The sequence below is a fragment of the Rhamphochromis sp. 'chilingali' genome (assembly GCF_963969265.1).
Source record: "Rhamphochromis sp. 'chilingali' genome assembly, chromosome: 18".
Lineage (NCBI taxonomy): Eukaryota > Metazoa > Chordata > Actinopteri > Cichliformes > Cichlidae > Rhamphochromis > Rhamphochromis sp. 'chilingali'.
The window spans coordinates 33,495,396-33,508,452 of NC_137945.1; the positions used below are offsets into that span (position 1 = coordinate 33,495,396).

The 13,057-nt window shown below is 43.3% G+C and overlaps 1 protein-coding gene across 1 annotated transcript in view; it reads right to left on the reverse strand.

Annotated features, from left to right (window-relative positions):
• plppr4b (phospholipid phosphatase related 4b) overlaps window positions 1-13,057 on the reverse strand; it is a 46,670-nt gene that overhangs the window by 11,807 nt on the left and 21,806 nt on the right. The window contains exons 2-3 of the mRNA XM_080865669.1: window positions 7,307-7,492; window positions 124-253 (exon numbers count right to left, since the gene is read on the reverse strand). Coding sequence (XP_080721795.1) covers window positions 124-253; window positions 7,307-7,492 — 316 coding nt within the window. The remainder of the gene's footprint in view (window positions 1-123; window positions 254-7,306; window positions 7,493-13,057) is intronic.

Here is a 13,057-nt window from a genome sequence, read left to right on the forward strand (position 1 = left end):
TCCCATTTTGAGCTCCCATAAGGAAAAAAGTGTCACCACAAAGGTACTAGAATTCTTAACTGGCTACCATGGACTGCCTTTATGTGACATGAGTAAGTGTGCAGTTTAAAAAAATCAACCTACCAACAAATCGGACGGCTCTGCGTATGAAGGAATTGAAGTTGCAGCCAGCTGCGTTGATGTTAGCCTCACCGCCACCGCCGAGCTTTCTCCGAGACAGACAGCAAAACAGGATGGCCTCTCCAATCATTATCTGTCAACACAACAACTCACCTGTTACGTCTGTTACGATTATTTAGCATTGGACAGGTGCAAAAGGGAGAGGGAGAGGGGGGCTCCAGTGATGTGCATATTATCAAAACTGACCCTGGACACATGACCCACCCTAAACCAGAGAGAAATGTACACCACATTTTTCTCTTGCAAATTTTTCATACGGGAATTTATGTTTGCATATTTTTTTAATTACTTTCCAAGGTGTTTTAAGTTTTATGCTTTTTACAGTGATGATATCTAAAAGTCTATAAAACTTACTGTGAAAGTAACCAACACGTCCAAAGACTCAGAGATGCATAGAAGTAAATTATCCAAATAGGGCTGAATCGCTAGATTCATCGATTATTTTCCTAATCGATGAATCTAGCGATTAATTTTTCGATGCATCGATTAATCTAACGATTCATTTTTCAATCCGATTCGATTTCGATTCGATTAACGATTTTTTCCCCCATTATTTGACTTGTATAGCAATTTCACATTTACTAATTTATGTATATAAATGAAAAACACAAATTTATTCATTTGAAGACCTTTTAATAAAAAGAAAATTCAAAATAAAGTTGTAGAGGTCGTACAATCAATACAATAGAGATAGCATTTAACAAGAAATGAAATGTGCAAACATATATAAAATTAAGGAAAAGTTAACAAAACATTTCAAATAAATAGCAACAATGGTGTCTTTAAACAAACAAAATGTAACATTCACTTTGCTTTCTGCCAAAAAGTGCTCTTCATTCACAAAATAAAATCCACAATAACATTGTACTACAATCTGCTGTTTTTAACAAAAAATTAAATGTTTTGCAAAACAAATATAACAAAGGAAATCATAGCAAAAAATTAATAATATACAAACAGCAGAAATGGCGTCTTTGAACAAATAATGAAATGACAAGTTACCCCTAAGTAGGACTCTGTGACCAGACTTGTCCAAGCATCAGTGGTAAGGGAGATTTTGGATGTTTTGGAGGCTTTTTTTTTAGTTCATTCCTTAGTTTCTCCACTGAAGTTTCATACTTTCTCTCCATCATGCTTGTAAAATGACGCTTAGACGGCAGAGTGTAACCTGGCTGGAAAGTGGTCAGCATTTCTTTGAATCCCTCACCCACAGCAAGTGGTCTCTTGTCTTTTAAAATCATAGCTAAGACGCTCTCAGTAAGTACAGCCACCCCCTGGGGGGTGCATGGTATACTTCTTCTCTGACAGTAGTCCTCCAGACTTTTCTGTTTATTCCTGAAATCATAAATCACACACAGCACACAGATGAATTCGAATAATTACAAAATAATCATATGGAAAGCATAATATCAAAATAATTTGATAAGGATCTGGTTGAGATAGATATATACACACATACTGTTATGCCATGTGCTTTCATAGCATAACAGTAAGAGGTTAATGATAATCCCCAATGTTGAACATATGATATGCAGTAATCATGATGGCTGGAAAAGATAACGTTTAAACACCCAGGGCTGATGGCACCTTTACTGGTGCACTGCTTTCTAGTCATTAGATGGCATAACTTTGACCTATAAGATCAAGCTGGAGAAGCATTATGTATAAAAACAGCGTTCAAATAGGATGAAACACATTAAATTTGACAAATCAAGAGTTCATTGTCATTTTGCTTTTGCAAGCACTTTAACAATGTTGTAATAGTGTCCACGACGGCTACGTTTAGCAGGTGGTGCATTATCCTTGTTAACATTTCTCCTGCGGCCAATTCGCTGTCTCACATTTTTGTCTTTCGCCGATTCTGATAATCAGCCTGCGTGCATTCAGACTCATTTCGCCAGCATGGGCCACAAACCAAAAAAACAATAACAACAGCAGCTGCTATATGTTACTGCTCAGCAGCTTAAATGAGTTTTGCATTTACGGAGGTTGGGTGTTTATCTCTGTGTATATGAGTGAGTGTACGTCTACGTGGGGGGGTCTGGATGAATTAACGGGTAAAAACTAGCGTTAGTAAAAAAGTTGAAAACTTACGGTGGTTTGTCCTTTGCAGAAGCTGCTCCTGGATGCAGTCGTTTGAGGTGCTGGTGCATAGCCGTCGTGCTTTTATGAAAGGCTATTTCCACCTTACAAAGTCGGCAAACGACTGAATCACTTCCTTTTCTGTTAAAATATCCCCATACTGTAGAACTGCGTGTTCGGGTGGAGTGATTTAAGTTGACTGCAACTGCCTCACTCATGATTCCGCTACTCGCTGCCGCCATGTCTTTTTTTGAAAGTGACGACGCATCGACGCAGATTTTTTTACGTCGACGTATTTTTTGCGTCGACGTAATCGATTACGTCGACGCGTTGTCCCAGCCCTATATCCAAACCAGGTTTCTACATCAGATTTACACGACTGTGTCTAAATATTATGGCACTGATATTTATATACGGAACTTTTCTACACTTACTGGCAATTCAGTCATTTTACACTATAAGCTGCACTCACCCATTCAAACACATTCATTCAATACTTTATATTACACACTTTACACCACTTATTGTACCAATATTTATGTAAAAAAAGCATGTTGTATTTTTTTCACTCGATATGACAGCAGTTATTAGTGTCGAGTGTGAAGCAGCGGGAATGAGGATCAGCACCTCCAAATCTGAGGCCATGGTTCTCAGCCGGAAAAAGGTGGAGTGCCCACTCCGGGTTGGGGATGAGTTCCTGCCCCAAGTGGAGGAGTTCAAGTATCTTGGGGTCTTGTTCGCGAGTGATAGGAGAAGTGAGCTGGAGATCGACAGACGAACTGGTGCTGCGGCCGCAGTGATGTGGACGCTGCACCGGTCTGTCATGGTGAAGAAAGAGCTGAGTGTAAAAGCGAAGCTCTCAATTTACCGGTCGATCTACGTCCCTACCCTCACCTATGGCCACGAGCTGTGGGTAATGACGAGAACGAGATCGCGGAAACAAGCGGTGTAAATGAGCTTTCTTCGAAGGGTGGCTGGCCTCTCCCTTAGAGATAGGGTGAGAAGTTCAGCCATCCGGGAGAGGCTCAGAGTAGAGCAGCTGCTCCTCTACATCGAAAGGAGCCAGCTGAGGTGGTTCAGGCATCTGACAAGGATGCCTCCTGGGCGCCTCCTGGGTGAGGTGTTCCGGGCATGTCCCACCGGGAGGAGGCCCCAGGGCAGACCCAGGACACGCTGGAGAGCTTATATCTCTTGGCTGGCCTGGGAACGCCTTGGTGTTCCCCCGGATAAGCTGGAGGAGGTGGCTGGGAAGAGGGAAGTCTGGGCTTCCCTGCTAGGCTGCTGCCCCCGTGACCCGGCCCCGGATAAAGCGGAAGAAGATGGATGGATGGAGAAACTTTGAAGCCACTTTGAAGCCAAGGATTTTCTGGTAGTGGACAGAATTCAGAACAATGCTGACTCTGCATTCACTAATGCTATCTACCACCTGACTATCTACCACCTGACTACCGAGGACAGTGACGTCATCAGCGAGAGACCGGTGACCAGCATCGCGGAGCATGACGTCCGAGCGGCATTGAGGAGAGTGAACACAAGGAAAGCGGCGGGGCCAGACGGCATCACCGGCCGTCTGCTGCGCTGCTGTGCTGACCAGCTAGCAGGTGTGTTCACTTACATCTTCAACGAGTCCCTGGCGAAGTCTGTGGTCCCCACATGCTTCAAAAGATCCACCATCATCCCTGTGCCCAAGAACAGCAAACCCTCATCCCTGAACGATTACCGGCCAGTTGCACTGACCTCGGTAGTAATGAAGGTATTTGAGAGGCTGCTGAAGAACATCATCTCCTCCTCCATCCCAGACACCACAGATCCGCTGCAGTTCGCCTACAGATCCAACAGATCCACAGAGGATGCCATCGCCCACGTCCTACACACCACTCTCAGCCACGTGGACAAGAAACAGGGTAACTATGTGCAAATGCTGTTTGTTGATTACAGTTCAGCGTTTAACACAATAGTGCCCTGCAGACTGTTCACAAAGCTGAGGGATCTGGGACTTAACAGCCGTCTGTGTGCATGGGTGTTGGACTTCCTCACTGGCAGAACTCAGGTGGTGAGGGTGGGCAGGTGCTTCTCCAACAGCATCACCATCAGCACAGGAGCACCTCAGGGATGTGTCCTCTCGCCACTGCTCTACTCCCTCTACACTTCAGACTGTGTGGCCACCCACGGCTCCAACACCCTTGTGAAGTTTGCTGACGACACAGTGGTGTTGGGTGCCATCTCCAACAACGATGAGGCGGCCTACATGGATGAAGTGAAGAATCTGGCATCTTGGTGCCAGGACAACCACCTCCAGCTGAACGTCAGCAAGACCAAGGAGCTGGTGGTGGACTTCAGAAGGAGTCAGCACAGAGACTGCAAGCTCATTATCATCAATGGAGCTCCAGTGGAGAGGGTGCAGTCCTTCAAGTATCTTGGTGTCCACATCTCCTCAGACCTGACATGGGCTGCCCACATTCAGGTCCAGACCAAAAAGGCTAGGCAGCGCCTGTATCACCTACGACAACTGAGGAAGTTCAGGGTCTCTCCAAAGATCCTCAGGATTTTCTATACAGGCGCTGTGGAGAGCATCCTCACACAGAACATGACATCGTGGTTTGGGAACAGCTGTGTGAAGGACCAAAAAGCTCTCCAGAGAGTGATCCGTACAGCAGAACGCTGCTGCAGGATTGCTCTCCCCCCGCTTCAGGACACCTACACCAGGAAATGCCGGACTAGAGCAGCGCAGATACTGAAGGACCCGTCCCATCCAGGCAACAAACTGTTCCAACTTCTGCAATCTGGTAGAAGGTTCAGCATCATCCGGGCAAGGACAGAGAGACTCAAGAGGAGCTTCTATCCCCAAGTCATCCGTGCCCTAAACACACACACCCGCCCTCTCACATCATCTATAATTGACTGAGACAGGACTCTCCCAGACACTAAACCAAGGCACAATGTACATTTCAAATTCCTTTAATTTTAAATATGTTTATATTGTCTATCCTGTAAAATAGTCAGATTGTCTATTCTTATTTAATTCACTTAATGCACAGAATTCACCTGCTTGCTGCTACTACTGTACATTCACCTAATGTATATACTATATATATAATGTTCTTCCTCTACCCCCCCCCCCCCCCCCCCCCCCTTTTGCAAATGCCGAGGAGCGTGTCAGGCTACATTTCACTGTGTGTTATACTTGTTTAACTATGCATGTGACAAATAAAGAACCTTGAGCCTTGAACCTTGAACTCCAATGAACTCAGTGAAGATCTAAGAAGAAAACTTGTAGAATCAAAGTTGGTAAGGTTTCCTGGACCATTTCCAAATAATGTAATTTCAGCTGTTCACAGGCACCCACTAGAGTACGCTGGGCCCTCAGGCCCCCCTCATGAAGTCAGTTTCTGATTCCTTGATCAGAGACAATTTAACATTGTCCTGGGGGTTGTCTCATTGTTGCCACTCTAGCACACATGTTAATTCATGCCTGTTAATTTCATCAACACTTCTGCTACTTAACTGAGGTTTAACTGACATGATCCTTCCTTAAATCTGTTTGAGCATTTTATTATTAGCAGCTTTTACAGCTCTTTATTGATATATTATGTGTTCGAGTTCTGTATTATTTTTTTTTCTGTTAATAATTTTATTCTGCATTTCCCTGAACTTCTTGTTGTCTTAAGATGATTTTTTATTGTATTGTTATTTGTGACTTTAGTTCTTAGTTTTCTGTGACTTCAGCTTTGTTAGATGTCCTCACCCTGTTTTTGGTCATGGTCCCTCATGACATTCTCTTTTTCCTTGTGTCCTTGTTCTTGTTTGTATGTGTTTGTGGGCGGGACTCATCACAGGTTCCCGTCTGTGGCCGAACACACCTGCTCCAATCACCCACCTAATGATCTAATTAAGAAGCCACTACTTAAAGTAGCTGCTGAGACTTTGTATTCACTGGATCATCGAGCTAATCGGTTAGTTAAAACCGTGCTCCTGCTACTCCAGAGCCTCCGGGCTAGAACCAGCAGACTGAGAGACAGCTTCGTCCATCAGGCTGTCAGGAAGCTGAAGTCTCGCCCTGCTCCGTCCCTCTCGACTCTCACACACATGAACTCCAGACCTGTATCCAGCTCCTCCCTCCGAATCCAACACCGCCCTTTCACTGACTGCCCCACCCCCACTTGCACATGAACTCTGACACTAGTTGGTGTTTTTATCAGGTAGTATTCATTGCATTTTCCAATCGCACCTGTATGCAATCTTAACTTATATTATTGCATTACTGGAATAATCTTCCAGTTGATATTCCCGTGTCTGAATTCATTCAATCTTTTAAATTACGATCAATAACTTATTTATTTAACTTAGCACTGCCGAGTAATTAGCGCTCTGTTTCATCTGGTAGTGTATTTTGCACTTCCTTAAGTGATTTCAATTTTATGTAATTTTAATTTAGTTTCCTACTATTGTATTATTGAGAAGCACTTTGATGTACCTCTGGTCTTTGTGCTACATAAATAAAGTTGTATTGTATTGTAACTGTCGTACATACAGTGGCTTGCAAAAGTATTTCGCCCCCTTGAACTTTCCCACATTTTGTCACATTACAGCCACAAACATGAATCAATTTTATTGGAATTCCACGTGAAAGACCAACACAAAGTGGTGCACACGTGAGAAGTGGAACGAAAATCATACGATTCCAAGCATGTTTTACAAATAAATAACTGCAAAGGTAACTGTAAATAACTTCACTGTAAATAAATGCACTGAGCTGTAATCTCCCGAGTCCTGCACTTGAGTTGTCCAGGTCTGGAGTCTCACTGCCTGTTAGCTTTGACAGTTTTCTCAGAGCTTTTCTGGTAATTTGATTTGTGATAAAGATGACGGACACCCAGAGGAAAAAATGCAGATCTCTTCCCCTTCTTTCTAATTTACATTTTACAATGGTTGTGTGTTTATACTATAAAATCTAAGACTAGAGCACCTCCATAATGACTGCTAAAGGCTATTTTGCACTGTTTCAAGACTTAAAATAAGGCTGTTGTCAAGTGTGAAGCCTTACTGTGATGGCAGGTCCAGCAAAGGCCAGGCTGAGCAACATCAGGAAGGGGATGACCTCGTGGTTAGGGTCAATGTAGGGCAGGCTTAGGCTGCGGTCATGACAGTTGAAGCCAGACTTCACTGGCTTGAACACATCCGTCCACTCCAGGAAGTACAGACTCACCACAGATGAGACCAGGATGGGCAGCTACACACAGACACAACATCAGCAGACAGAGAAAATGAGGCGTTAGTTCAAAGTCATAAACAGCAAGAGCTTCAGCAGATTGCCACTGAATAGCTAAACAGCCAGTCAAAGCTGCAAATGCCCATATGAACCCGTGGGTCAATGAGCACATTAACATTTCATTTCATAATAAGAACAACAACATAGAAAGGTCAGGATGGATGGACGGTTATGCAAGATGGCACGTGGACTTAATTCCTCTTATTAATTACATCCCAACAAACAAAATGACAACCAGGTCTTAAGACAACATTAATTATAACATGTTCAGTTCAATCCCAACTATAAAATAAGGTCAGAGTTATAAATGTGGTATTTACTTTTTCAATTCAGCAAATGGAAGTACTCGCTGTACTGATGTGTAAGCAAAATACTCAACTAGTTACATAAATATCTGCTTTATACAGTGAGCTAGGGACATTGTTTTTAGCAGAACTGTGAAGCTGAGAGGAGGTTTATGTGTGCAAACGGGAGCATACTCGGTTTTCCTTTTGACATTCTTCACCAGAGTTCAACTGCCAGTGCCCAGTACCATAACATCTCCTAGGTGCCCAGCATGGCCCATCTAACCACACTCTGCTTGCCAGATGAGCAGTGGGTTTTACCAAGAAGAAAAACTATAATATGGGAAAAATATGAAGTACCATATTTGATATTGCTTTAGTGTTTTTTGTTTTCTTTCAGTCCATCTGTTTCAGTCTGAGTGCATTTAGCTGGATTTGAGCAAATAGTGTGAATCAATCTGTGGTGGGGCGTGGTCTGCGTGGTCTTTTAGTGCCCCTCCCGAAAATCTCCCGGAGCCACCATTCTCCCGAATTTCTCCCAAATTTCCACCCAGACAACAAAATTCAAAAAACCATATCGCAGAATTCATAGCGCGGCCCAGCCAATTCCAGTCTCTAACAATGGCAGCAGCAACTTAGTTTTAATATTACTCTTATTTCTCTTTCTGGGTCGCAAAAAAACTTTTAACATATTTTCAGGTGAGAATGTAGCTGTGTAAACTTCAAATATCTGAGCCGACTGACACATCGTCTTCAAACCCCCGCGGTCTTTCGCTACTCGGGTTAAGCATGATATATAAGTCACTTTGATAACTTAAAAATGTTATTGTTTGACTTTTTCAGTGTTTTATTTGTTCGTGAGTAAATCGGTTTGGCTGAGATTAAAGTTATTAGATTAGATTAAATTAAATTTAACTTTATTATTCCCTCGGGAGTAGGGATGGGTATCGTTTAGGTTTTATCCGATACTGGTGCCAAACCGGTACTTTTGAAACGGTGCCGGTGCTTAAAGAATGGAGAACACAAACTTTGTCCAAAAACCTCTCATGTTCAGCTGTTTTTTCGTAACAAGTCAACAATGTTAGTCTTCTCTGCAGCTATAGGGCATATATGGTATCACTCTTGGCTGGAAGCAGTGCTTAAACAATGGAAAAAACACAAACTTTGTCCAAAAACCTCTCATGTTTAACTGTTTTCCACTTTTTCTTTGGTCATTTTAGCCTTTTTGGCCAGGGTGAAGGGAGTATCTGCCATCAAACAAGAAGACAGCTGCATGTAGCTATGATGATGTTTGCTAGTTCACCTTACATGCATTAATGTAATAACGTGGTTAGCCTACTCAACGTGAATTACACACGAACAACATTAAGCTACTCACGCAGAGAAGAACGGCTGCTGCTGCATCATCATCCTCATCATTTCTGCTACACTGGCAGGGCTAGGGGCCAGGACTCTGCTCTTCATCAAAGGAGCTTGCAAAGAAAAGCGTCTGGACTTCTTTAAGTTACTTGAAGACGTTTCACCTCTCATCCACGGGACCCACACCCAGTTTCACACCTTGGCTCAGGCGATTAGAGGATCATCAGGGGGTCCTTTTGTCCCTCTGTGGGGGGAAACTCCCACTAGGTTTATATCTGGGACTCTCCACCATTTGACCTTAGAACTGAAGAAGCTTCTCGGATGAGAGGTGAAACGTCTTCAAGTAACTTAAAGAAGTCCAGACGCTTTTCTTTGCAAGCTCCTTTGACTACGATGACCTGGATGACTGAGAACCTTCACAGACGACTCTCCTCTTCGTGTTTTTGGGGGATGTTGCTAACTCCGGGTCCGATAACAGGCACCACACCCGCAGTAGATGTGCACGGTGTGAGGTCTCGCAGCAAGCTATCAAATACGGCGCATTTCTCGGCTCTTAAAAAAATGCTATGCGTCGCCAGGTGTTTCATCGGATTCGAGGTGTTAGCTCCTTTGACAGTATCACAGTATCAGCTTAAAGCACTTGTTGCTGCTGAGTTTGCATCTTTTGCTGTGAAGTACAGCCAGACTTTTGACCGCTTCGCCTTGGGCATTTTTAATCTGTAGCTCTGCTCTAAAAGAACGTACGTACCTGGGCCCGCCTACTATCCTTGGAAAGGTAAAATGATTGGCTAGAATCTAAAGTGTATGACATCTCAGGAAAAAAAGCACCGAAATAAAGCACCGAAATGTGCGCTGCTTTTCGGTCTGGTTACTACCGTTTATGTCAGAACCGGTACCCATCCTTACTTGGGAGGGTTCCTCTGGGGTTTTCACACAGCTGAATAAACGTCAAACAGAAAATAATTAAACAGAAGAGTTTACGTCAGCGCCCGGTTATATTTTAGATAGCAAGGAGCAGACGGCAGTTTTACTCCACCGAGGGAGCTCGTGACGTACTACCCGGCTTTCTTTAGACCGTGAAGGCCGGGTCCTCAGGTGGAAGCATCCTCTGAATTTGGACACCCCCGCTGTTTCTGGGCCGGCCAATAATAACGGTGACATTTAACGTAGTTTATCCGATAAATAAACTCTGTAAAATGTTTTTAACCCCCCATCCCCCCCAACAGCCCTTATGAATGTCTCCCTAGTATGGCCACAACACCTCACTCTTGGAGCACTTTTTTGCCACATGTATCGCAAACCACGTCTCAGCTGTTTGTGGAGGTAAAATAAGTCCGCACGTGACTACGATTACGCTCAGCCATTGTTGTGAGTGCGCACGCCAAGGGGCTGCGAGGCATTTATACAGCCCTATTTTGCACATGACTGTGAAAGGCGGAAGAGGAAGTAGTTCCTTTGAATGTAGACAATCCGAATGTTATAGTTTCTTTTCCACTGTGTTCCTGTTAATGATAAACTACAAATTTACTCTAAATTACTAAAATATCGATATTTTATTGTGAGAATCGATTCTAGAACATAAATGACTGGTATGCGAGGAATCGATATTTCAGGATCGATCCGCACATCACTAGTAATCACGCCCGCCGAGTTAAAGCACGGGGACTCAGGTGTGTGGGGGTGTTTTCTGTGGTGAGAAGTGTGAACAAAATGGCTCTGAATGTTGATCTGTGGTCCCGCCGTGCCTTATTCTCACCACACAATCCAGCTGCTTCTGTCCTGTATCATCAATGAACACTAGCATCCCAGTGCTACTGGTAGCATGGCATAAACAAGCCTCATACTACCTACGCCAGGTTTTAACGATGATGTGTATATATTCTTTTCTTTGTAGAAAGCAAAGCAGTTCTCCCTGTTTGCAGTTGGAATGACATTCATTCATTCTTGACAATTATTTCTCGTGTTCTTTAATAAAATAACAAGACTGTTACCATTATAAAAGAAAAAGAAAAACAGATGAATGAGCCATTACAAGTCATTAAATTGCTTGTCTTATTACTTGGCCCGGAAATTTGAGCATCTAATGTTGCTCTGCTGAGATTTTTGTAATCAAGACATAATAAGAAAGAAATGAAAATCCCAACATTAAACACACAAACTCACAAACAACACTCTGAAGGTATGCTGTGTTAGCAAAACTGAACACACTAACACCAGAACAGGAAGTAAATACAATAGGAAACAAGAGATAAAAAGAGAGACGCAGAGCTGACGCTGGAACGAGGATGTAACTCGATGAGACGTGACACATGAAACGCAGAAGAAATCACAAAATACAAAAGAACTGCAAGAGACTAAACCATGGAAACATTCATCAAAGAATATTAATCATCAAAAACATAAACACTGGGTTGACAGAGCAGGACCAGGACAACCCTTACATGCTCTTTACATGCCTTTCCAGCATTTTTGGTTCAATTTTGACCAAGTACGTATGTGCCTACACACTTCTATTGAGAATGTATAAATGGATGATTAATACCTAATTAATGTTTCAGAGACCTGGAAGAATGTATTGTTTAGCTTTAACAACACTGATTTTTGGATACAAACATCTATTATCAGACAATATTATGTTCTCAATTTATATTGTTTTCAAAGGGTAAGTTGCATAAACATTCTAGAACCATGTATAGCAGCTACAATCATTAAACAGAAGCAGGATTCATTGCTTCTCCTGGACCATCATCATCATCATGGGCCACCACAACCTAGCACATGCAGTAACACCTTCGTGTCTGCTCTCTCTCTTCAGGTCCCAGAGCAGCTATGGACACTGGTTTCCATTCATAGGCAGGAGTGTTGGAAGTGCTGGAACCTCCTAAAAAATGGAAGGACGAAGAATCCACAGTTTGGTGGACAGAAATGAGCCGGGGCCTGAGGCACCAAACTCATCATTCCTGCCTCACCCTGTTGTGAAAAACCTTCCCACACCAGCCTTGACAGTAGATTTTTCAACAGCATTTGCAGATGACCCCTTGCCCAGCCCTACAGATTACCTGGACATGAAAGATAAATACTTCAGAAGGACTTAGCTGCCATGCTGGAGATGAGAATGATGGAAGAGTCACACAGTGAAGATGGGTCTATATGCTTCTTTAGAAGAAGAAGGTGTACTTTATTGGTCCCCGTGGGGAAAATCCCTCTCTGCATTTAACCCATTCACTCAGTGAAGCAGTGGGCAGCCACTGGGCGCCCGGGGAGCAGTGTGTGGTAGCTGTTCAGGGGAATCGAACCCCCGACCTTCCGATCATGGGGCCACCACTCTACCTACTGAGCTATCCCTGCCCCCGTGTGCACTACTGCGAGGTGAATGAGGTTGTTGAGCCCTGCTAGTTTTACACCGGTCTGCACAGAGTGCATTCAAACAAGCTGTGATTAGTGTTTGCTGATAAAAAATAAAAAGACTAATCAGAGCTGTGAAAGCGTCCATCTTCCTTTGATGATGCCTATTAAATATAACATGCTGGGTGAATGAATAAAGGAAGCACGATGGATGCAGGAGTCATCCATGTTTGACAGTGAACCACCTCCACACACTGAGCTCATCCCTACGTTCCTCCCGACTCCCATTTTCTCGTCTGTTTTTTCCCGGCCGCTGCCAGCTTCCCTCAGCTTGTGAATATGACAAATATAGGTCAGTGACTCACGTTGCTAACACTGCAGACGAAGCTGCTCCAGGAGAAATACTGTACCCTTCATTCTTCAAAGCCGATTTTAGCGGAATAATTTATGTCACATGGTCTCATTTTGAGAGTGCAGTATGATTTGCACAGGTCAATAGCAGCTAACTGCATTTGAAACATTTCATAGTGTCATGATT